Source organism: Poecile atricapillus, chromosome 6, assembly GCF_030490865.1.
Source record: "Poecile atricapillus isolate bPoeAtr1 chromosome 6, bPoeAtr1.hap1, whole genome shotgun sequence".
Taxonomy (NCBI): domain Eukaryota; kingdom Metazoa; phylum Chordata; class Aves; order Passeriformes; family Paridae; genus Poecile; species Poecile atricapillus.
The window spans coordinates 15,774,141-15,797,101 of NC_081254.1; the positions used below are offsets into that span (position 1 = coordinate 15,774,141).

Here is a 22,961-nt window from a genome sequence, read left to right on the forward strand (position 1 = left end):
GCTGCATAGGTTTTAGATGCCCACAGTGGTGAAGACATCAGGGAAGAGGGTATTATGCTATGAGACAAAACATTATGACTTCTTGTATTGCTGGATTAGAACAGAGATGGAAATGGTATCACAGGGGTACCCTAGGACCTCGTGACAAGTGGTCTGACACGGTCAGAGAGTGGGAATTTTTGATATTTACTAACACATAAGTAGAAATCTGCATTACCAAATAGGATCTGGATAGATAGATTTGAGACATCTTTTTAACGACATCTTTTTGATGACTCTAAATTACAAGAAATTACTGAGAGAAAGACAAAACTGACAAAAATGCTCTTTGTGTACATCACAGATGGTCTAGACTCACATTTGGGAAGCCACTGTTCTAACTGAATGCTGCATCCTATCAAATGGCACAAGCAGAATCACACTGATGCAATACTAGAAGAGTCCAATCAATCAGAAACTAACCTTTAAAATTCCAGCAATACCCACAGACACAAATTAACCAGAAGAATACTCAGCGTTGTCATGACTGGTTTTACCGGTTTTACATCAGCAGAAATCTGTCCCATGAAATCCACAAGCACATGGATGTTTTTTTTAAATAACTGAAACTCCAACAGGAAGAAACAGATACTCCTCTCCTGTTAAGATGTGAACACAAGGACATCCTATTACTGTAAAAAGTAAAATTTAAATAGGAAATGGAAGGAAAAGGAAGGCAGGCTGTGACTGGGAGAGTAATCACATATCAGGTGCCCTTCATGAGGTGGAGAAGAAAAGTAGAACTGATCAATGCCTCTGGTATCATGCAGCAATAGCAGTCCCTGTTCATCATCTCAGTTGCAGGTTCTGACGTGCACTATTGATGAGCAGCCACGTTAACTATGAGGAGGCTATGTCGCCTGAATATCAAAGAGAAAAGCTAGTTTTAAAAAAAATGTGTCATTTTGGATCCAGAATTACCAGTAAAAATGTGAAAAGCCCTGGATATGAATCAAAAAAGCCACTTAAATGATTGTTGCTGAGCCTCAAGTCTATACTTAATGCTTTGGTAGCTGCTACTGCATGAGTGGAATACACTGACTTGAAGGAAATGTCAGCCCAGCTGAGTCAAACTACCTCTTAATGCAAGAACAAATAGCATATGACAGGGCCCAAGGGGCCTGAAGAGCAAACAAATAGTTTGTCCCTGTCCACTCTGGATGTAGTGGTGTAGTTGACATAGGCCTCTAGACAAGTAGCATACTCAGCAAAGGGTCATTATCATTAGTGTCCCTGATCACATAAGAATCAGAGGCATCAGAGGACACTGGGTTTTCAGTGTGTTGCCAAGGAGAATTTCATAAGCCTGAGGATTTTTTTTTGATCGAGGATCTAAAATAATTCCCAACCAAACAATGAAACTTGCTCAGAAACTGTCAAGACCCAGCTAAATGACACAGAAAAAAAGTGAGCTCTTTGGCATACGTTTCCAGAAGCCTAATGAGATTATTTATCTGAAGCTGAGGAGCAAACCTCCTGTCTTTTTTCCTGAAGTAGTATATAATATTATAAGTATATGAACAATGGCTGTGCACATTTATCTTCTCATCCACCCAGTAAGCCACATACACTTAAATGTACATACACATTTCTGCTAGTGCCACTCAGCATGAATTTGCATTGCCTCTGCCATCGTAGTGCTGCCCTTCCATGAACTGAAACTGTGAGCTTTCTCATAGAAACCGAAAAAAAAAAAAAAAGTGATGGCAGATCTAGAGGAGCATTTTTCAAACCAAAACTGGTAAAAAAAGTTGATTCTGATAATTTTCCACGACTCTCTTAAGCCAGACATGAAGGTAAAGTTTGAAAAGGTGAAAGCCCACTGATTAGCTACAATAATGGTATTATGGTATTATGTCCCTCAGCCTTGGAAGTTTCCATTTTATACTCTCAAATTTATATCCAGACTTTATGCAGTGTTAATATGCAATGATAACCAAGCTGCAACCCAGCAGTTATATAATAGCACTATTCACTTCTTGATTCTGTTTTACAAGTTCACTATGACCAACATGAACAACAGGAGTAATTCAGTGATTACCACGTTGCCTAACACCAGTTTTTAACAATTTTATAGAATTAAATTATTTAAATGATGGTAGTATCTTGTAGCCTCCTGACTCTTGCTACTGTTGGTAGATCAGGGACTGGTAACTTTGGTTTCCTGTTTAATTTGTCTCCTTTACTTTTCTTTGTTGAAGGACTGGCTTCTTGATCTGAAGAATGGTACCCAGGTTTCAAAAAGACTGTAGTGGATTGGTGCTGGCAGATCCCAGATATCCTCAAAAGCTGATTTTTCACTGCTCTCCACAGCTAGTCAGGGGAGAGAAAATACAACAAAGGGTTCATGGGCTGAGATAATGACAGAGATCACTCACAAAACAGACTCGCATTAGAGGTATTGAATTTATTGCTAACAAAATCAGAGCAGGGTAATGACAGGTGTAAACGGACCTTAAAACATCTTCCCCCCATTTCTTCCTTCCTCCCAGCTCTATCTTTTCCCCCCAGAGGTGGAGGGAGATGAGGAGTGGGGTTTATGGTCAATGAACACATGTTGCTTCTCCCTCTGCTCAGGGAGAAGAGTAATCCTTCCCTGTCTTCAGTGTGGGGCCCATCCCATGGGAGAGTCCTCCATGCACTTCTCCAATGTGAGTCCATTCCACGGGCAGCAGTTCTCTGCAAACTGCTGCAATCTGGGTCACTCTTCCACTGAATGCACTCCTTCAAGGACAGGCTGCTCCAGCATGGGTCCTTCACAGGGTCACAAGTGCTACCAGGGAACCTGCTCCAGCATGGGCTCTTCTCTCCATGGGTGTGCAGGTGTCTGCCAGGGGGCTGCTCCAGCACAGGCCTCCTGTGGAGTCCCAGCCTCCTCTCAGGCATCCACCTTTTCCAGCGTTTCTCTTCCATGGGCTGCAGGGGGACATCCTGCTTCACCATGATATTCACCATGGGCTGCAGGGAGACATCAACTCTGGTGCCTGGAGCACCTGCTGCCCCTCCTTCTCCACTGATGTGGTGTCTGGAGAGCAGTTCCTCTCACATGTTCTCACCTTGCTCTTCTCCGGCCTCATTACATCTTCACAATAACTTTTTTTTATCTTGTTCTTAAATCTGTTATAACAGAGGTGTTACTATAACTTCTAAATGGCCCAACCTTGGCCAGAGGCAGATCCATCCTGGATCCTGACTGACACTGGATCCTCTGGACATGGAGGAAGCTCCTGGCAGTTTCTCACAGGAGAAACCCTTGTAGCCCCCTGGCTACCAAACCTGGCCATGCAAACTCAATACAATAGTTGTGTTTTAAGCCATGGGAACAAGAACAGCATCAGATTTTTTTTTTTTTTTTTTTTTTTTGAGGTTACTTGAAGTCTTACACAAGTCTTTTAGGAATGAGAGAGCACTGTCAGAAAAGGAAAGGAGAATTTTCCAGCAGACGAAAAATATTATTTTTATAAAATTCATGGTAAGAGAAGATCCACTCAGATCAAGGCAATAGAAATAAAAAGCTCTTTAGCTTTAAACTGGGTTTAAAGAAAAAAATATATTCCTATAGGCACTGACTGGCAACAGTGTTAGCTTTTATCATAAGGTCACACACTTAATTTAAGTGACAAAAACACTCCTATACTTTATGATGCCACTTAACTGTGGGTTTACTTTTTACAAATGAGAAATTATTTTTTCAGGTACAACTCCTCAAAGGTTGCTAGTTCTGCAGCTTCAGTAGATCTAAATGGGAAATATTAAAAACAAGCAACACATTGTGCCTTTTCTCTCCCTCATTCAATTGCTTATGCAAAAGTCTCAAAGTAAACTATTTTGTTACTATGTTATGCAAGAAGCTTCATACTTCAGAAGCATATTCTGATCATGTCCTTAGGTATCAAGATACTTTAAAAAGCAAATTGTTACAGTAAACAGCTTTATATCAGTGTTCTTAGTAGTCTTGTTAAATTAATGGGAAATCTTTAGTAAGGCTTCTGAGAATAATAAAACCAGCAACATCTGGGCAGAGCAAGAAGGAAGAAAGGAGAATTAACACTGTAGTTCAGCCATAAACTGGACATGGCAGTTGATACCAACCACTGTATTAGATATAATCTTCTTCCTAGATTTAGGGAAAAAGACAGTATAAGATCATAGTAATATTAGGATAACTTCTGAATATGACAATGAAAGCATTTAGCAGAAAAATGCAGCTTTTCTTTCTCTTGTCACTCTGAGTTTTCTTCTCTAAAGCCTGGCTCATCTGGGCACCGAATCCTTACAAATTTCATTTCTGATTAACCTGTGAAAAGAAAGATCAGTGAGAGAGTGTCATTAGTGTAACACACAGAGGCAAGAAATTCTCATTACAACTTAATGCCATCCACACAGACTGCAGGGTCACAGGGAATGGCTAATGGTAGCCGACAAATGTTGGGTGTATTAGTCACAAAACATTTGGTGAATTCCATCAGAATGTCGTGACAACCTTCATAGCTAGTCCCAGTGAGCTGCTAGAGTCAGTGGAGTTTTCCTGTGACAAGCCGTCACTCTATCCTGGTTGAGCTTTATAGCACCAGTCAAAGCAGTCAGAGAAGATTGAAGTGACAGAGGCCCACTGAGTAAATAGTGAAACATGCAGCACATCATGAAATATTCAGCCAGGGTGTAAAAGCTCTAAATGCTTTTTCAATTATTAGCACCTGCACTGGCTGCGTACATCTAACACTAACAGCATGTTAATTGCCACAATTTGTTAGGGTAGTTGTAGGAGAAATTTCGAAGGCATGAGACATTCTTTAGTGTGTCTTCAATTCCTCTCTTACCTTCAGCAAACCCACTCCTTCCTCCTAAAATTAAGCACCTGTGTGCATACACTTGCTAAGACATACCCACAAACCTGAAAGTCACATAGGAAAACTCAGAATTCCTGAACCACGGGCAGGGTGTCTCTAAAGACCGTGAATCTTCTGCAGGAGACAGCTAAACATCTTTTTGTGCACAAAACCAGATATGTCTACCTGAGAAAGGCACAATTGCAGACTCTAACAAACACAGATTAAAGAGGAGGAGTGTTTTTCTCAGGTGTGCTTTTTGTTGGCTTTATATAAGGAGAATTTTATCAGAGGACAGAATAAAAACTAGCCAAGACATTGTCTTACTAATGTGTAAAGACTAAGAGATTACAGTTTATTTTCATGCAACCCCAGGGTCCTCCCTGCTGGTCACACAGTATTCTTGTACCCTGTGCTCAGCACATGGAATAATTCCACTGCAAATCAGGGAGGGTATGTTGCTCTCATTCTCAACTGCATATGAATAATAGCAAGAGGGCTAAGACAAGGGTGACATAATACAAGGGTATGTTTAACTATAGTTATTTAATGAGGCAGCCATTTAGTCCTGAATGGTCTTTTCAGTTCTGTCCATTCCCAGTCAGTACCCAAAAGTTTCAGACTCAAAAACTCAGATTTTGCAGTGGTTATAAATGTGTGCTAGGGAGACAGTCCTCTTTAAAATATAATGTTGACTTCCTTGCAATAGGTTTGCTGTAAGTGGGATTTATGGTTTTGCTTTAGGCTGTTGTCTTCCAGGCAGGCTTTTTGGATTTGCAGCTGTAGCATGGCATTTAGCGTCGTTTTCAAGTTTAATTGCACATAAGTGGCATTATATGCTCTTCAAAACCTTGAAAATATGGTATTTTGCTCTTCATTTTAAGTCATGCGTATGTAATATCTGCCATAAGAACCAGAGAAGCTATTTTTAAACTGGGGTTATGGATGAGGGAAATTTAACTTTTGTTCCTTTCTTTCCATACAGGCTATACATGTCTTTTCCTAGCCAGAAGGACTAAATGCTTTGGTCATTGCAAGTCATAAAAACCAACATCTCAATTAATGCAAATACTAGGGGTTTAATTGACAGAAAGTGCATTTCTTCCTATGACTTGAATTCTTGAATCAGAGGACTTTGCAGCCCTGGAGAACATAATGACTGCAGCGTTTCTGCAGTAACCTGCCAATGTGACTCAAGCACAGCTTGACAAGGCCATCTTCAAGGATGAGGAGGCAGAGAGGCTCTAGAAACATTCAGTCCATGATTTGGCTGTAAGGGCAACAACTGTAATGCTTTGTGTAATATAAATTTTAATGGGAAAAGGGTGTCCAAATGCCTTAGGCAGATTTGACAGCTTTGGCCTCTCTGTGTGTCTATCTTAATTAATTTTTAGTGTGCGCAAAACAGGTTCGGATCATTAGATTAATGAGGGTGTATTTGTCCAAAGTAAGTATTACTATTTTATCACTGTTGTGATCAATTCAGTTTTTAAATATGTAAGTCAGTGTATCTTGTGATACACTCAGTAACATCTGAGGACAAAGTTGGACCTAGGCAGTGAAGAGTTTCCAAGGTCCAGAGACATATTCAGGGATCACTTTACTGAGAATGAAAGAACATTGATTAAAGAGAGATTAAAATAATACCTTTGCCCAGAAGATTTAAATTTATTAAACACACTTACATGAATAACCCCACATATTGTGAAACAGAATGTGGCTAGTCATATCACATACTTCTCAGGAAATAATACATTATTCTGGAGTAAAAGTAGTAAAATATCTCCTAGCATGCTTTCATGTTGCGTGTCCCATCCTGTTTGCTTCCTTTAAGGTTCATACTTGCTATACTTCAAGCAGTAAAGCAGAGTCTAAACAATTTATGACACTGCAAATAAATGCACATATTGATTAAGAAAACCCAAATCCAAAGGTCTGTGTTTTTTTAAAAAATCACTGTTACCTAAAACTTCAACAGGGAGTTATATCTGATGATTCACATGCATTGTTCTTCCCTCAGCCCACTTAAGTTTAAGCCTAAAATATTCCAATAAAGCTTTGGCAGAAGCTACTTTGAATGTTCCCAATTAGGATGCAAAGCCCAAAAGAACTACGCTAAGCTTTAAGCACTCACACTCTAAAAATTGCCTCAAACCTCAAGGCAGTTGACCATAATTGGATGTCAGATATCTGATACCACCTGCTTTGTTATAACATTCCTTTCAATTTGTATCATTTTTGTGTCTGGGATTAGAGAATTGCTAAATGCTCACTTGTGTTAAAGCTCAGATCATCTATTTAATTTTACATCTCAGAGCAGAAAGGAAATTCTGATTACAAAACTAGAATGTGACATTTTTTAGAAACTGATTTATTATAGTTCCTGTGATGAAAGATAGGGGAAAAGAAAATTCCTTCTTATAGGTGCTTGATTTCTGAAAGGAAAAAAGGTGATTTGACTGGTAAACTTTGCTTTTGAAAAGTGAACCTTTCAGTGCTCCTCTAGAAAAACTCATGAAGAAATGTTTTGTTGAAGTACTGGGGGAAAAAAATCCCTAACCCTTAAACAACAGAAAGAAAAACATTTCTTACTGAAAACTCCTGAAGATTTCTAATCTTTTGGCAAACTTTCTAAGCTAACACATTCAATTAGAAAAATTAGCTGGGACAGAGCATCACTAAATGTTGTCTGAACATTAATATAACCTTCAAATGGAAGTGTGTTCATGGCTGCAAATCTTACTGTACCACCTGCAACTCTGAGCAGATGGGGAATGCCCAATGAGCAGCATCTCAGTCAGCTCTCAGACAAAGCTACCATGGCTGCATCTTGCTGATGGATGGAGGAAGAGAATGCAGAGTCCATATATTTTTCCAGAAATTAAAAGAAGCCAACAAAACAACAACCAAGCCCCCCACAACAAACCCCTTTGATACAGCTTTTTCATCTCTGCTTCCTCCAAAAGAGAGAACACACTTAGGCAAGGCCTGTCATTATTCAGCTTGGACCAGGATCAGAGACTCCAGGTAGTCCACTAGGGCTCCTCTGCTGCCAGTGGGTTACAGTGAAATCACTGAACTGTACCTCTATTGGGAGAATTTAAAAACTTTGAAAACATAGTGTTTCTTTTTTTCAGATGAGTCTGACTTATGTCTTTGCCATGTAGGGAGGGCATTGATTGTCTTAAAGTGTCAGAAGATTCTGGTTTAAATGGAACATTGTGTTAATAGTTTCTCAACTTTTTTTGAGCCACTTTCTTTGGAGTTGACCCTGTTTGAGTGAAATGCATGAGCATTTTCCAGTGATTTCAATGGGTCTGTAATCGGTGGCTATGAAATGACACATTCAGTGATCAGTAATTGATCACCCTGACTGAATTAGATGCTATGCTTTTCATAGGAATGCAAGTGTTGGTTGCATGGTAACTTAGCATACCACGTTCAGGGTAAATTAACCTATATCACACACTATCTGCTATCACAGTCTGCTTTAGCAGGCCATGCAGAAGAGAGGGTCTCACCAAAGCCTGCTGGTTCAAATGCTTTAAAAGCAGGAAACTCCTGTTTAAAGAGCTCAGACAATACGGGCATTTCTTTAACAGGCTTCAAAGGGCAAACTGCTTTAAAATTTGGGTACCTGTCTCTGACTACTTAGCATAATCTTACATTGCAAATACTTTCTTCTTTGAAATGTTACAATTCTATATCAAGATATTTCAAGCATTCATGACAAAAACCTGAGGTAAAGACTGTAGCTTTCCAGACAAAGCACTATTAAATCATGCTAAATAGAAGATTTTAGGGTCAGTTTACCCTGTACCTTGTGAATACAATTCTGCTAATGCTATTGTATAATGCAGTCACTTAGGGGTCTTCACCAGCATGTGAGAGTGTTGGAGTCACTTAGTACTTAGCCTAATGTTTGATTTTAGCATATAAATTAAAGAACTCTATGTGTCTGTGCTTAGAGGTAGCTTTATAGCTGGAGAGCAAGTTCATAAAAATGTCTTTCATTTGCTTCTCCTTTGAGAAGCCTTGTGCTTTAAAATGTTGCAGCAGAAACACTTAGAAGGTTATCACAGGTAGACTTGTCAGAGAAAATGGACATTGTTGTTTGGTATTAAAATCATGTATTCCAGATATGGGCATTTGTTAGTCAGTCTGCTCTAAAATGACATACTGTTGAATCTTTAAAGGGCTTCAGTTTGGGAAAGCAAAATATGATTGGGCAAATTGCTAAAATATTTAAAGTGCAGCCTGTTAAAGCTTTTACTGTGAAGAGCATCACGTCAGAAGTTGTATGTGGTAAAAGCAAGTAATTGGCTTTCCATACTTATGCCAGTCAGTCAGCATGGGGCTCTGTTCCTATCCCTTCTACTTCACTGCAGATGCCTATAGGAACTTCGATACTTATTTCAGAGGGGTGGGACTGGAAAGAAAAAAACTTTGTATGGGTGTGATGATGTCAGAAAACCCTATTTAAAATTAAATGGTTATAGAAGACAATAGAAAGTCATTGAAACTGCACCCAACATTTAATTTTAATTTTTTTTTGTATGAAGCTTTTATTTTAAAATGTCCTTGTTGAAAGCATGTTAAAATCTAAATAATTTCATTTTTTTTTACTTTTATCCCTCTTTGTACACAGCTCTTGGGATATCTTTCCATCCATAATTCATAGTATTTTCCATTTATGTTGTCCTCAACTTGTTTTTCCCCAGGCATGACCCCTTGTTAATTCCTGGCAACGAGCAGATTGACAATATGGATGCCAACGTGAAAAAATACGATTCTACAGGGATGTTTCATTGGTGTCCAGCCAAAGACATTGAAAAGGTCATTTTGGTAGGTATTGATGATAAGTTGTGTTTGAAAAGAGGTTATTTAAACCATAGAACTGATGTCTAATGGATAAATAATTTAGTCTCTACTGTCACAAAAAACAGTGTATTTGAAATCAGGAGCAAGAATGATGAAACCAAAGCTGGGATTTTGGTTAAGGAATTTTGATTACATAAATCTTTTTGCCCAGTGCAACAATAAAAAATTCATCCAGTATAGCGAATTTCCTTTTCGTAAACTGAAATTTCAAAAACTGAAATTTTGTAAATTTGAAATTTGTATTTGGTTTAAATCTTTAGAGAATTAAGATTAGAAATACTTTAATCTTACATACCTCACCTTTTTCTTTACACAAGGCAGTAATGATTCTAGGATGGGCAGGTGTTGTTTTGACTTACCTTTTATTTATTGATGTTTTATTAATTATTGTTAATTGATTTTTTATTAATTTTGTTTTCTTAGTACTTCTCTCTCAAATCCCAGTATTTCAAGACACCCAAATAAGCCAGAACAAGTAGTGCTCCTGCTCTGACTCTAGCATGTTGCAGGGAGCCCTGTCTATGCTTGTTTAATTTCTTTAACTGGGAAAACCATCAAACTGACTCAAGTCATTAAAAATAATTAGGAGGCCTATCACAGTCTATTTTGAAAGTTTATGCCACTTGTGTTCATGTAGTCATACCTAAGAGTAGCAAGTAACTAACCCCAGATCTCGTAGGCAAAACTGATTATGTTTGAAATGAACTCCCTGGTGGATCTTCACTTTGTCGCACTTCATAAAGCTTTTCCCAAGCCTGCTCTCTTAGATTTTCCTGCACTGTGGCGTGGTGTAGCCAACGATGGTGACAGCCCCCGTTATTCCAGCAATCAGGGGTTAAAAGCTTGTCTCCAGTTCTCCTCAGGGGTTTCTGCTATAACTCCGACATTGCCTGGAATCACAATATCACTATTTAAATAGTCAAGCAAGTAAATTCCAAATTTTAGAGATGGAGCTTTGAGATGGAGTTTGCCTGAACAGCTTTAAATAGTATCATTTATTTGTAATCAGCAAGCAAGAAGGGATAGCCCTGCTGTACAACACTTTCTAATAGAGATAGAAATCCTTCTTGGTGGTACAAACACATTTTAGCTGACAAACTACATGCTGCCCTACTTTGAAAAGTGTTCCTCCACAAATGGTGCTGGGGATTGACTCAGTCATCATCTCTTGGTTATGCCATGTTAGTTTTTTTCCACTATCAGCCTGTGAATCTGCAAGTCTGCCCAGGTTCTTTCTGCTTCATGCATCATCACCAATAAATACACTGCCAGCAAAATGCTTCCCTACACCTTTTCAAACTTGCAGTCCACAATTTATGTCTACATTCATATCTATGCAAATTTAATGCTGTCCTTAGAGACCACACAAGTACAAATCAGTGCATAATTTGAAGATGATGGGATTTCCCAGGTTGTCTTCTAATTGATATTTGATGATGTCCAAGTCAGAAAAGAATTGATATTACTGCTCAAGGTCTGTTTTGGCCCTGTGACATTCTGGCAGTATCAGGTAGTAAGAAGGGATTTTTGCCATACGTGGCTACATACAGACTTAGGAGTGATTTATGGAGTGACATTTTTCACATACCTGCTTTCAAGACTTGGTGTCTGTCTTGTAAAGTCTGAGTATTCCAGACACATGGGCAGAGGCATGGGACAACAGACATACTTCATTTGAGGATTCACTCATGTCTTCTGCTCTTTGAAGGGCCAAGACAACTCTCTTGGTCAAGCTGTATGAAAATGAATGTAATTGCCCTGGAGAAATTGAAAGCTCATGCATTTTTTAAGTGATGAGAAAACTTCTAATCAGAGTTCCCATTCTTCTGACATAATGAGCGTATCTGCTGCATATTCCAATCTTAATTGCACACCACCATGCTTCTGTAATTTAGAAAAATGACATATACTGCGGATCAGTGAGAGGAAAATTTTGCAGATCACCACTGTTTTCGTTTTGTTCATTGGCAAAACTTCTGTGTAATGGTACAGAGCGTACAGTCTCTTGGCAATATGGTATCCATGGTACACCAGCTATTTGATGGAGCACAACAATGCCAAGACTGGCTCCAGAAATTAAGGTAATTTTTTCCATGGGACTTTATTTAATCATCTTGGTGTTTGAGTTGCCTGCTCAACTGAAGTAAAAAATGCTGAAGTTAGGGCAAAAATTGATTCTTCCACTGAGACAAGAAGATAATTCTGGAAACTGTTTAAACACTCTCCATGAGACCTTTTCCCTCAGTAAGTCAAATTGGCCTGAAAATTTAGTATTAGTCACAAGCTTGCACCTTTATTTTGTCACTGAGAGAAGCTCATATAATGGGCATCCATTGTAAAGCAGAGCAGTGTAGAGCATTCGTGGATTGTTTCACAGGGAAACAGGAGCTTGTCCTGAAATGGGAGCTTTGATTCTAAGAGACTATGGTCCTCAACTCACAAGAGCTCTGCTAGGAACACTGGACACTTAACATCTTCTTTTCCAAATTGATCCTGAAAAAACCCCAGTTAGTGATTTGTCAACTAGGGCATGATTTTGCATCTCTTTTCTATAATCCTTAGCTAAACCCACAGTACTTTGTAACCAGAGTTGCAATCCACATGTACAGAAACTCGAAAAAGACTAGAATTTCACCCAATATAATGTCTTCTGAAATGCCAAAGGATTTGCAAACAAGAACAATTTAATTTTTTTTCTGCTGAGCACATTTAATGAAATATAAATAAGGGTAAAATGAATAGCTGTTCTCAAACTGCTTCTTTGTGCATGAACAATATTGACAGTTGTATTTTTCCTGGTTTTAAACTCAATATATGATTTAAGATTCCCTTTGTTTCATTTTTCCCTTGTCTTTTTGTTTTGTTTTGTTTGTTTTTTTTTTTAGACTCGAAGTGAAGCAGCGATGACAGTTTTAAGTGGGCATGTAGTCGTTTGCATATTTGGGGATGTTAAATCTGCTTTGATTGGATTAAGAAACTTAGTGATGCCATTACGAGCCAGCAACTTTCACTACCATGAACTCAAGCATATTGTGTTTGTGGGTTCACTTGAATACCTGAGAAGGGAATGGGAGACACTGCATAACTTCCCCAAGGTTTCAATCTTGCCTGTAAGTTCAAAAGCCATATTATTGATACTTTGTTATTTAGGACACCAACTGGACAGATTCGTATTGACTTTGATCTTAGGCTTTTTTACTTTTGTCTACTTATAGGCCTGAGGACTTAGATTTTCCCTTTACTGTGTCTATGAAAACAGAGCCCTGTGAGACCTTATTAGAAGATATTTGCTGCAGTGTTTGGTTCCTCATCATCCTCATTGGATGAGTTTCAGCTGCTATCAGATGTATTAGCTGTGTTATGTATTGAACATTCACTGTAGTGCCCTGCATGGAGTCGATTCTGATCTGTGATTTCCCTGACAGCAGTTATTTATGATGTTGTTTATGTTTTTATACCCACAAAACCTTTGAAAAAATTATTGTTACTCTGTCTACGTAATATTTATATGTATTCATAAAGACTTCCTACGGACTGGCCTGCTTTATAAGGAACATTGCCATGGCATTTCAGTTCAGAGTCCTGTGTGGATGTACAGCAAAACCCTGACCCTTTTTAAATCAATGAAAAGCTGCTATTGATCTTAGTAGACACAGCCACTAAAACTGCAAAGGTCCTTTTTCTTCTGTACATCATTATGATTCACTCTTAAGAGCAAAATGTAGAAACAAGAGCTCCAGGAATAACAAATGAAGCCCTCCAAGCTGATGTTCTTAGGTGACCATAGCTATAAATGACACGTGGGACCCCATGGTATCAGCATGGAAGAAAATGCTTTGCATGTTATATAGTAAAGTTAGTTTAGATGTTTTTTTTTAAGAATGAAAAATTATGAGTTTACTAGCTCTTAATATTATTTCATTTCAGCATTTAAAAATCAGTCAATCAATGATGAATGTAACCTTAACTGAATAATTGGGAAAATAGCTATAGAATGAAAGGGCTGTCTTTGCTTTTTGATTAATTCAGGCTGTAGGTCTTTGTTACTGTAAATGCAGTTTTAGTGTTAGCCCTTGGCATTTTTCTGTAACCTGATCCAACAGATGGTGTCACAAGATTCTCTGCTGTCACAAAAATGGTGTCAATATCAGATTTGGTCAGTTAATATCCTCCTCTTTCTGCCAATTCCTTTTAATTCCAGTCACTGTGAAGGCTAAAGACTAGGGAATCAGAATTAAATTGATAATACTGTTGAACTACTGAGCAGAATAGAATCCGTCTACTGCTTCCAGTATATAAAGTGTACTCATTACTATAATGTGTTTTTGCAAAGTTTTGATTCTGAATTCTGAAGAGACATTAAAGAAATGCTCACCAGCTTTACTTTCCCCAGTTTACACCAAAATTCAGAGTAGCTTTAGATTAATTTTTATTTGAATGGCTTAAATAATTAGTTGATGCAGCTTTAAAAACACAGAGTTTTTAAAGAAATTATATCTTACATAATAATCAAGGGTGCTGAAGACCACACAGACTTCATTACTTTTTCTTCCATTTATTTTTCCCAGCCTATCTGGTTCAAAATGGTGATATAAAGTTAAAAATAGCAGCAATTTCTGATCTAATTATACTAATTTCAAAATGTTATTAAGTTTCTGAGATTATACTTGTAGGAGCCTGTTAAAGGGAGGCCACTCATACTTCTCCATGCTTTGGTTCACGAGGTAAAACTTGCTGCTGATATCTGATGGAGATGTGGTTACAGCTGAATAGAAAAACATTTGTTCTGGTTTCAAAGAAAAAAAAGTGGAATTTAAAGTCTGTATTAAAAGAAGCCTTTAAGCTGCTGAGTAAACTCTTAAAAAGTAGGCAAATGCCAATTTTAAATATCCTCAGGCAGCCTTAATTCTGTCCCTTTGCATAAAATCATTAGGAGTCAGCCTTTAATTAATTGCACAATTGAATATTATTTTTCCCCACAGAAATCCTGCTTCACTTGGTGCACAGTACAGACAGAAAGGGCAGGATTAAAGTGGCTGGAATAATCATAATCTAACTTTGGAATAGTTTATAATGAAATCGTATATGTTTGATACATACTGTTTTTCACAAGGTTTAATGTCTCAAATTATTTAAAGTTACATGGAATAATTAAACTGGCAATCACTGAATAAGAATTGAGCTCTTCCTTTACTGTGTGCATTTTGAATTCACTTTTGCATCGAGTATTCTCAGTGGAGTTCAGGAGATAATCACCATGAATGATCAGGAGATGAAAGACTAGGGTCTTGATTTTATGGAAGTCACTGCATGACACTGAGACAGTTATGTCTCCTCATCATTGGGGTTTTTGGGCACCAAACCATGTGAGGCAGCAGAGTAGAATCTAGATTCCATTAAAATAAAAAAAAAAAAAAAAAAGAAGTGAATTTCCTGGACCTCACAACCCCTGTAATGTAGTCTTAATATTCTGTAACTGCCGCTGTAGACTGTGGAATGTGAAAGGCAAGTGTAATTTTGAACAAAAAAAATCATGTTAAGTGTCATATCTCAGGTTTGTTAACTATGAAAAAAAATCCATAGGCTACTGCAGCATTTTGTTTTAATGATTGTGTCCTCTGATTGAGCATTGTGGAACAGGGAACGTTGCACAAGTTGTGCCCATTAGTATAAAGTCCTGTTTCTGTTTCAAAGGGTTTAATCACACAGCTTTGAAGCTCAGTGTGTTTTCCTTCTAGAAGCACCAAAAGCGTGCTTCGAAAAGGATTAACCTTTTCTGTGTATTGCTTTAGGTAGAAAAAAATGGCTTTGTCCTGATTGCATTTCAAATGTGCAGGACACGTAATGCTTTCCTGTTTAAATTGCTGTTCTTTTGCCCAAGACCATTGAGAGTTGGTAGGAGATAAATAGACATTTAAAACACCCCCCTTGTTATATTCAGAGAGCCAGAGGTTGCCACATGATAGCAACTTAAATCAAGACAATTTCAAGTCACCGATGAGATGTAGAATGCTGGCATTATTCCTGTTTCTTGTTTGTTAGTAATAGCTTGACTGAGTATTGAGACTGAACCTAAAATGCTGCCATCAGCACCAACTACCCTTTAGATTAGCACACATCTCCTATTCCCTGGCACATAGTTAGACCAGCTTAATGTCAGAGCATAAAAAAGATACTTGTTAAATAATTTCCCAAAGCTCCTTCTCAATCTTTAATTTGTTTTTCTTTTTTCCCCTCTTCTGCACCCCCCTTTTTTTTTTCCCTGTGCCGAAGGGTACGCCATTAAGTCGGGCTGATTTAAGGGCTGTCAACATCAACCTCTGCGACATGTGCGTTATCCTGTCAGCCAATCAGAATAATATTGATGATGCTTCGCTGCAGGACAAGGAATGCATCTTGGCGTCACTCAACATCAAATCTATGCAGTTTGATGACAGCATTGGGGTCTTGCAGGCTAATTCCCAAGGTAAGGACTGCCCTATAATACTTCTCTGCAGTGCCTACAGGGGACAGGACCTGGCAGGAAGAATATCCCTCACTCAGTAATTCAAAGAGCCCTACATCAGCTTGCTTGACAGTTAAACCTGCTGATTGGTATGATGGCTTTTAAAGGGACAGTCACGTAGTTTCTCTGCTACATCACAAAGCACATCTTTCAGAGGAGAAATGAATGAACATGAAACTGGCATTTTTTTCTCATTTTCAAATTTTCCTAGATAATACATAAAAACGTCATTTTCTCACTGTGGCTTCCTTTACAGGGTGAGTTGCTGTTATATAACCAGCGATAACTTGCAGTTATTCTTTGGAATACCTGAAGTTTCTGTCTAACAAAATTTCTTTTTATGTAAAACACATTGCAACTACAGAGAAAATACAAGTTTGAGTAACACAAGCCAAAAAGTAAAATAAAAATAGCAAGAACTTTAAGTTTTCTTTGCAGATTTGGCACCTTCTTGCTCAAGAAGCCACTGAGAATTAACTGAAAGCTTATTTCTTCCCATGGTTAGACATGTAGTCATCCCATTTAAAGACATTGAACAAAATCTTTCAATCTTTCCTGAGAGTAGGGGACTGATTCATAGGTAGCCAAAGGCTATTTTACACCATCTGTGCCTGTGCAAAGCAGCTGCAAAGCAGTCATAAGCACCCTGGCAAAGACCATCAGTGTAAAAACAATCATCTTCCCATCCCTGAAGGGTCTTGCAGCTTATGCAGCTGAAGTCCTACCTTTGATAAACCTATTAACTGCAGCAGTAAATATTCCCTCTGGATCTAGTTCTGCTATAAATGAAGGTGGAAAGGATTGTGCTTTGGTCTGCAGTTTCCCTGTGAGCCTGATCTAGAGATAGTTTTCCCTCAAGGACTGTGAGAACTAAGTTTAAGTCCAGGTTTTCCTCTTTACACTCTAATCAGGAAACAGGAATTATGTGCCAAAAATCAGAGGCTGCAATGTAACTTCTTGAATACAGAAACTTGAGCATAGGAAATTCTTCGAATCAGCAATAAAATAGTGGAATTTAATACTGGAATTCAATTGTACCAGGAAGCTAAAAGTTTGAAGTTTTCAAAGTCAAACTGGACAGTTTTCTGGATAAATAGTAGATTTAGAGAAGAAAAGGAAGAAACTAATTGTTTTCAACCCCGTGAGTGCTGAAAGTTTCAAATCTGTGGTCTGGAAATAACACAACCCCAAATATTTTAGAGTTCTTTCCTCATAAATTTGGGAGACTGACTTGCTCACACTCTGATTGCTTATAGTCAGGATTTCAAAACTCATTGCAGAAGTTGAACGCAGGCATAGAGGCTCCTGGGATTTGAAATTCTGTATCGAAACTAAATCTGTACTTTCACTACCAGGCTAATGGCTATTCTTTGATGAATCTCTTTCCTATCACACACATAATTAAAATAATCAGGAATCTCTTCTTGAGCACAAACACTCTGAGAGAATTTTCTGTCTTTGCTCAGAAGTTAGAGATACTTCCAGCACTTGACTGTTGTATTTTACCTCTGGGAGTACACAGGGTCAGACCATCCCTCAGCAATGATAGAGAAACCTGTCAATAACCAGTCTTGTGCACCACATGAACACCTGTCATTTTTTACTCTACATCCTTGGAGGTATTCAAGACCTGACTGCATAGAGCTTGAAGAAGCTGATCTGACCTCATAGTTGACCCTGCTTAGAGAAGGAAATAAGACCAGAGACCCTCCAATGTCCCTTCCAGACTGAATTGTTCTGTGACTCTCTAATACCCAAGTTGTTGCTACAGCAATAGCTCCCGTAGGTCAGGAAGTGTACACTGGCCATAGTCCAAATCCCTTTAGCCCTTTTAAATGTTGCTGATGCAGAGAAGCAGAGGAACAATAGGTGAGCACATTCTTAGAAATTTTCGACATTTCTTCAGGTAAATATCAGACTGCATTTTAAGAAATAAAAGGTGACTCTTTCCATAGCTGTCCTGAGGAAACAGGGCATAACATAAGGCAGGTAACCAGCAGCTGATTTTAATTGGGTTCTTTCAAGCCCAGTTCCTTCAGAAAATAATTGTCTTCACAGTAAATTCTCTGTTTATGAAATCCACAACTCCTGAATTGGTTGTGTTCCTTTCAATACAGTAAATTTTCATGAAAGACCTTGAATAAAATGATTAGACTGTCAGAAACAGTTAGATCATTCGATTGCACAAACTTTACTGGAAATGATATGCAATGTGACATTTTTGTCTGTGAAATGCAGCTTTAACATACGGCGGACACAACTATCATGACAATTACGTAAACTAGGTGATTCAACTTTTGCTGGTCAACATGCAGCATATTAGAACAAACTCACAGATCCTTACTGGCAATTAAGCACCTTTATTTACAGAGCAAGTTGTCATTTTACATTTGTGTATTGCTTGACATACTTACCCTTAACACATTGGCTGGTACAAACTTCCAGTATTGCCAGCCTGACTTTTTCTAGATCTTAAAGTGTGATTTTGAATCAAGACATCCTCATCAACATCATGCTTCAGATCTTCTGTGTTGTTCTTTTATGTTACTTCTGTTACTGATCATCAGAAGCACTGACATTAGAAAATCTGGAGGTGTGGCAGAAGGTCAGTTGACCTATGACAGGGTGTTGAAAAGAGAAGAAATAAAAAATATGTGAGCAGTCTAAGCAATGTATGGGCTGAGCTACGAGATTTTTGGTGAGGGATTTAACAGTATGACCTTATCCTTGCTATTCTGAGTAAAATAGTATTTATTATATATGTATAATTATGTAGTCACTAAGCAGTGGAATTTCATATGAAAACCTGATACATAGTTTATGTTTACATTTCTGAAAAAAAAAATAGTCATTTAATTGATAGGTTATTGAACATACAAGGTTTTTTCTAGTTTGTATCTCTGATTGTCAGCTTTAGGCAAAAGATGACACCAGTACAAGAAGAGTGCTATAAAAACAGGGTGCAAATTTATTTAACCATCAGATAAGCCATAATTGTTGGCAAATATTGAAATACAGGGCTATAACTACAACTCCTTTGCTTTAAGTTGGTGGCAGGAAAAGAATCCACAAATGTTGGGATTTCATTCCCTTTTTCCTATAGCTTCATCCTCATCACCTGCTTTAACACCAAAGACACTCTCAGCCCTAGGCATATAAGGATCCATCACTAGCCAGCCCTCTGGATCCACACAAACATGCCCTCTGCAGCCAGGGACATAGCATTGAAATGGAACCCAGGTGCAATCCGACAGGAAAGATCCTGCAGAAGGAACAGGTGGGGGGGATACATGACTTTGCTGAAAGGGAAAGTTCTTTAGCAATAGGCATAGCAGTTCCCAATGGATTAAGTTAACTGCTGAAAAATCAGCTCTGAATTAATCTGGTTTGAATTAATGAAGGATTTTCTCACTTTAGTTCAAGACAAACTTAAAACACTCACAGCCATTCCCCTACAGAAATGAAGACTTGGTAGTACCTCCTTATGGTGTTAAAATATCCCCATGTTTTTGAATGGTGAACAGTAATTATGTGGACCTTCTATAAGTAGTGCAGCAGCATTTTTGTCCTCTGGATTACCTGTCTTGGGTCATAACAGATCTGGCCAGAATTGCATCTTATCCAAGCACAGTGCTCTGCCTCGACCTTCCATGGAAGAAAAATCCAGCTCCAAGTTCCAAGACATAGGAAAAAAATAATAATCTGGACCAGAGCTACAAATGACCTGGCATATCCAGAGGGGATGGCAGTAAACTATCTAAGTTGTCAAATCTATGTTCATCATCAGCTGTCTGGCAACAGACGACCAAATGCATGGCTACACAGAACTGTGTGTGGAAACAAGCTGTCTTCCTAAGGAAGAAAAGCTTACTAACAGTCCTGAAAGGATTTTCTGATCTCCTTTACATAAAATGTGTACTTCTACTCAAAAAGAACAAGAAGCTCTTTCAAATTAAACCTGTGCTGTTCAAAGTTCTCATGTTGAAAGTGTTCTCAGGACTGTCTGCATTGATCGTTTCAGAGCTGACCGGGCTGACCAAAGCTCCATGGGCTTGCTAGAGGTTAGGGCTGCAAACTCTAATGTCCTGAAAATGAGCTTTTGGAAATCATCAGGGCAGTTCATCGCCTTTGGGAGACCTAGAACCTAGATTCCAAGGACAGAAAGGCCAAAGTGTATCCCACTGAAACTGCAGGAAACTATTTTTTCACTAAGATCTCTCAGATTTGAAGTACAAAATATAAAGTGGGAGATTGGCCCACCTCTTCACAAAATTATTTCTAAACTCAACTAAATGTTTGATTTGTGACAAGGAAGCCCTGTTTATCTTGATTTCCTCTGATAGATCTTGACTATCTTCCTAGAAAGGTCTGTAAAGAGGTGTGTGTTTGTGTTGGAGAAAAAGTCACCCCCAAGTACTGGAGATTGGTTTTTATTGTCCTTTCTGTTTCTTATTCTGTTCTCTCAAACAGAAATTCAGATTATTTCATCAAGAAGTATTTTGGAGAGCAGACCAGAGAATATTAGGTCCACAGCCATAACATGTGCTTCTCAGTCATAACATTTTTCCAAAGAACCTGGGAGGACTGAGTATATGATGGGATCTCCCTTGTCTGTTAAATTGGGAGACCTCCAGTAATTTTCCTTTCCTTCATTTTGTTGCCATTTCCATCCTTTCTTCTTCAAGTATCATCTATTGACTATTGCCATTTAGTTTTCATGTTTCTTGTTTTTTTCTCAGAGTCCTACTTTGTGGGAATTTTATTTGTTATTTTATCCACCAGATGAACACGGCCCAACACAAAATATTTATCTTCAGTTGTAACTAAAGCTGCTATTTGGCTTTCTTCCCAAAACCCAGAAAGACAATTATACCTAACTGTTTAGAGATTTATAAATACTGTACCAGAGTAGCCTCTGGGTAGTAACTTTAGATATCCAACTCAATAATTTTCTTTTATTGGATAGTGATTTAGAGCTTATTTTGAGTCCTATATAATAAGAGCAGTACATTTCATTAAAAAACACTTACTAAACAATAAAGAAAAGTGATCTTATAGCTTCAGGCAGGTCTAAAGTACAGAAAGGGGAGGCTGTACAGTAACATTTTGTCCATAGACATTCTAAGACAGATCACAGTACAGCAGTGTAGACGTATTTCAGCAAAGTAACAATTGCAGCTGTTTTCTGAATGACTTCAACTTATGAGAATTTTCCCAAGGAACACTATTTCAACACATGAGTGATCTTTTTAGGGCCTTCATTTACAGTTCTCATAATAGATCCTCCAACAAGAAAGAATAAAGAGAAAAACATGAAGATTGGATGAACTCCTGGGTAATACATTTCATACATCATGGCAGGATTCTTCTGGGGAAAATCCTATAAAATCAAGTAAACATACTCAGAATTTTACACACTGACTTTCAAGTGTACCAGATTGCACAAGGTAAAATAGCCCTGTACAAGTTTAATTTCATTTGATTTAGTTCCTTTAAAAATCGCTTATGACATCATTGTCACCTTCTGTTGGAGCTGTCCTAAGCTTTGATTGAAAGTATAGAAACAGAGTTTCATAAGATTTATTTCACAATCTGATCGTTAATTCTTATATCATTGCAACATTTTATGAACTTGGTCTCACAATTTGCTGCAATAAATTTCTTATTAAAATGAATTTGAGATGTTTTCTGTTGTGCTTGCAGATAATATATTCTTTTTCACCTCTACCTCTTGATTGCTTTATCTCTGAAATGTTAGTGAGAGGCAGATCAACCATATCATTGGGATTGAAAATGATAGAAAATTCTTAAATAAGGGGAAGGGATAAATACTGTCTTAAGTGCTTTGTTAGCGAAGGTTTTGTGCCATTTTCAGAGATAACTATTTTAATGCTGTTAGAGAAAACTTTGTCTAAATTCAAAGCAACAGTTTTATTCCTGAAGGAGGGGGGTTTAGTGAATGTTGAATCATATTTCTCTTACTTTATAGTCATAAGGTTTAAAATATTTCAGAATATAGGTTTGGATAATCATAGATGAAGTTAATTTTTAGGCATTTATGGAATTTGGTATTCTGTGACAACTCCGGTGCTGTTTCCTATGTTTAATTTCTTATATTTAATGGAAACGTAGAAATAAAGAACCTTACTTTCAAATACAGAAAATCAAACTCTATTTGGCTGCACTGCACTAAATAATTGGAAAATTTAAGGAGCTACTTAACCTCCTTAGGAAAGCTTATAAGTAAATGTAGAATGTTAAATGTAGTTGTAATATTAAAAAATAAATCAGTGAATAGTGCTGGCAGAAGGTGAAAGATTTGGGTAGTTTTTAAAAGTGTCAAAGTGAGGTGTGACATTAGCTTTATTATTTTCAATACTTAGATTCCAGAGTGTCTTTGTATATCAGTGTCTTTTAGATTCTGGAATGCTTGTTATACCTAAAGGTAGCTCATAATTAACTAATTCACACAGATTTTTGGAAAGATATTCTCCAAGACTATATCAATCCTACCAGCCACATTTGTAAAAATGGGTTTTTTTGCATTGAACTCAGGGTTATTGGTTTGCATTGATAGTTTAGTGTAGGAATTAAATCTGATGAAGGATGTTTTTATACTGGGTTCGGAACATTCCTTGTATTTTTGTTAGCATCAGTTGTTGCAAAAATAATAATACAATTAAGAAAATTTGGTTGAGTGATTATTT

At 37.8% G+C, this 22,961-nt stretch overlaps 1 protein-coding gene across 16 annotated transcripts in view; it reads left to right on the forward strand.

The window, feature by feature from the left end:
- Nucleotides 1-22,961, forward strand: part of KCNMA1 (potassium calcium-activated channel subfamily M alpha 1) — a 439,294-nt gene that overhangs the window by 373,525 nt on the left and 42,808 nt on the right. For all 16 annotated transcript variants that reach the window (XM_058840858.1, XM_058840857.1, XM_058840866.1 and 13 more), the window contains 3 exons: nt 9,590-9,713; nt 12,635-12,859; nt 16,023-16,215. In XM_058840858.1, the coding sequence (XP_058696841.1) occupies nt 9,590-9,713; nt 12,635-12,859; nt 16,023-16,215 (542 nt within the window). The remainder of the gene's footprint in view (nt 1-9,589; nt 9,714-12,634; nt 12,860-16,022; nt 16,216-22,961) is intronic.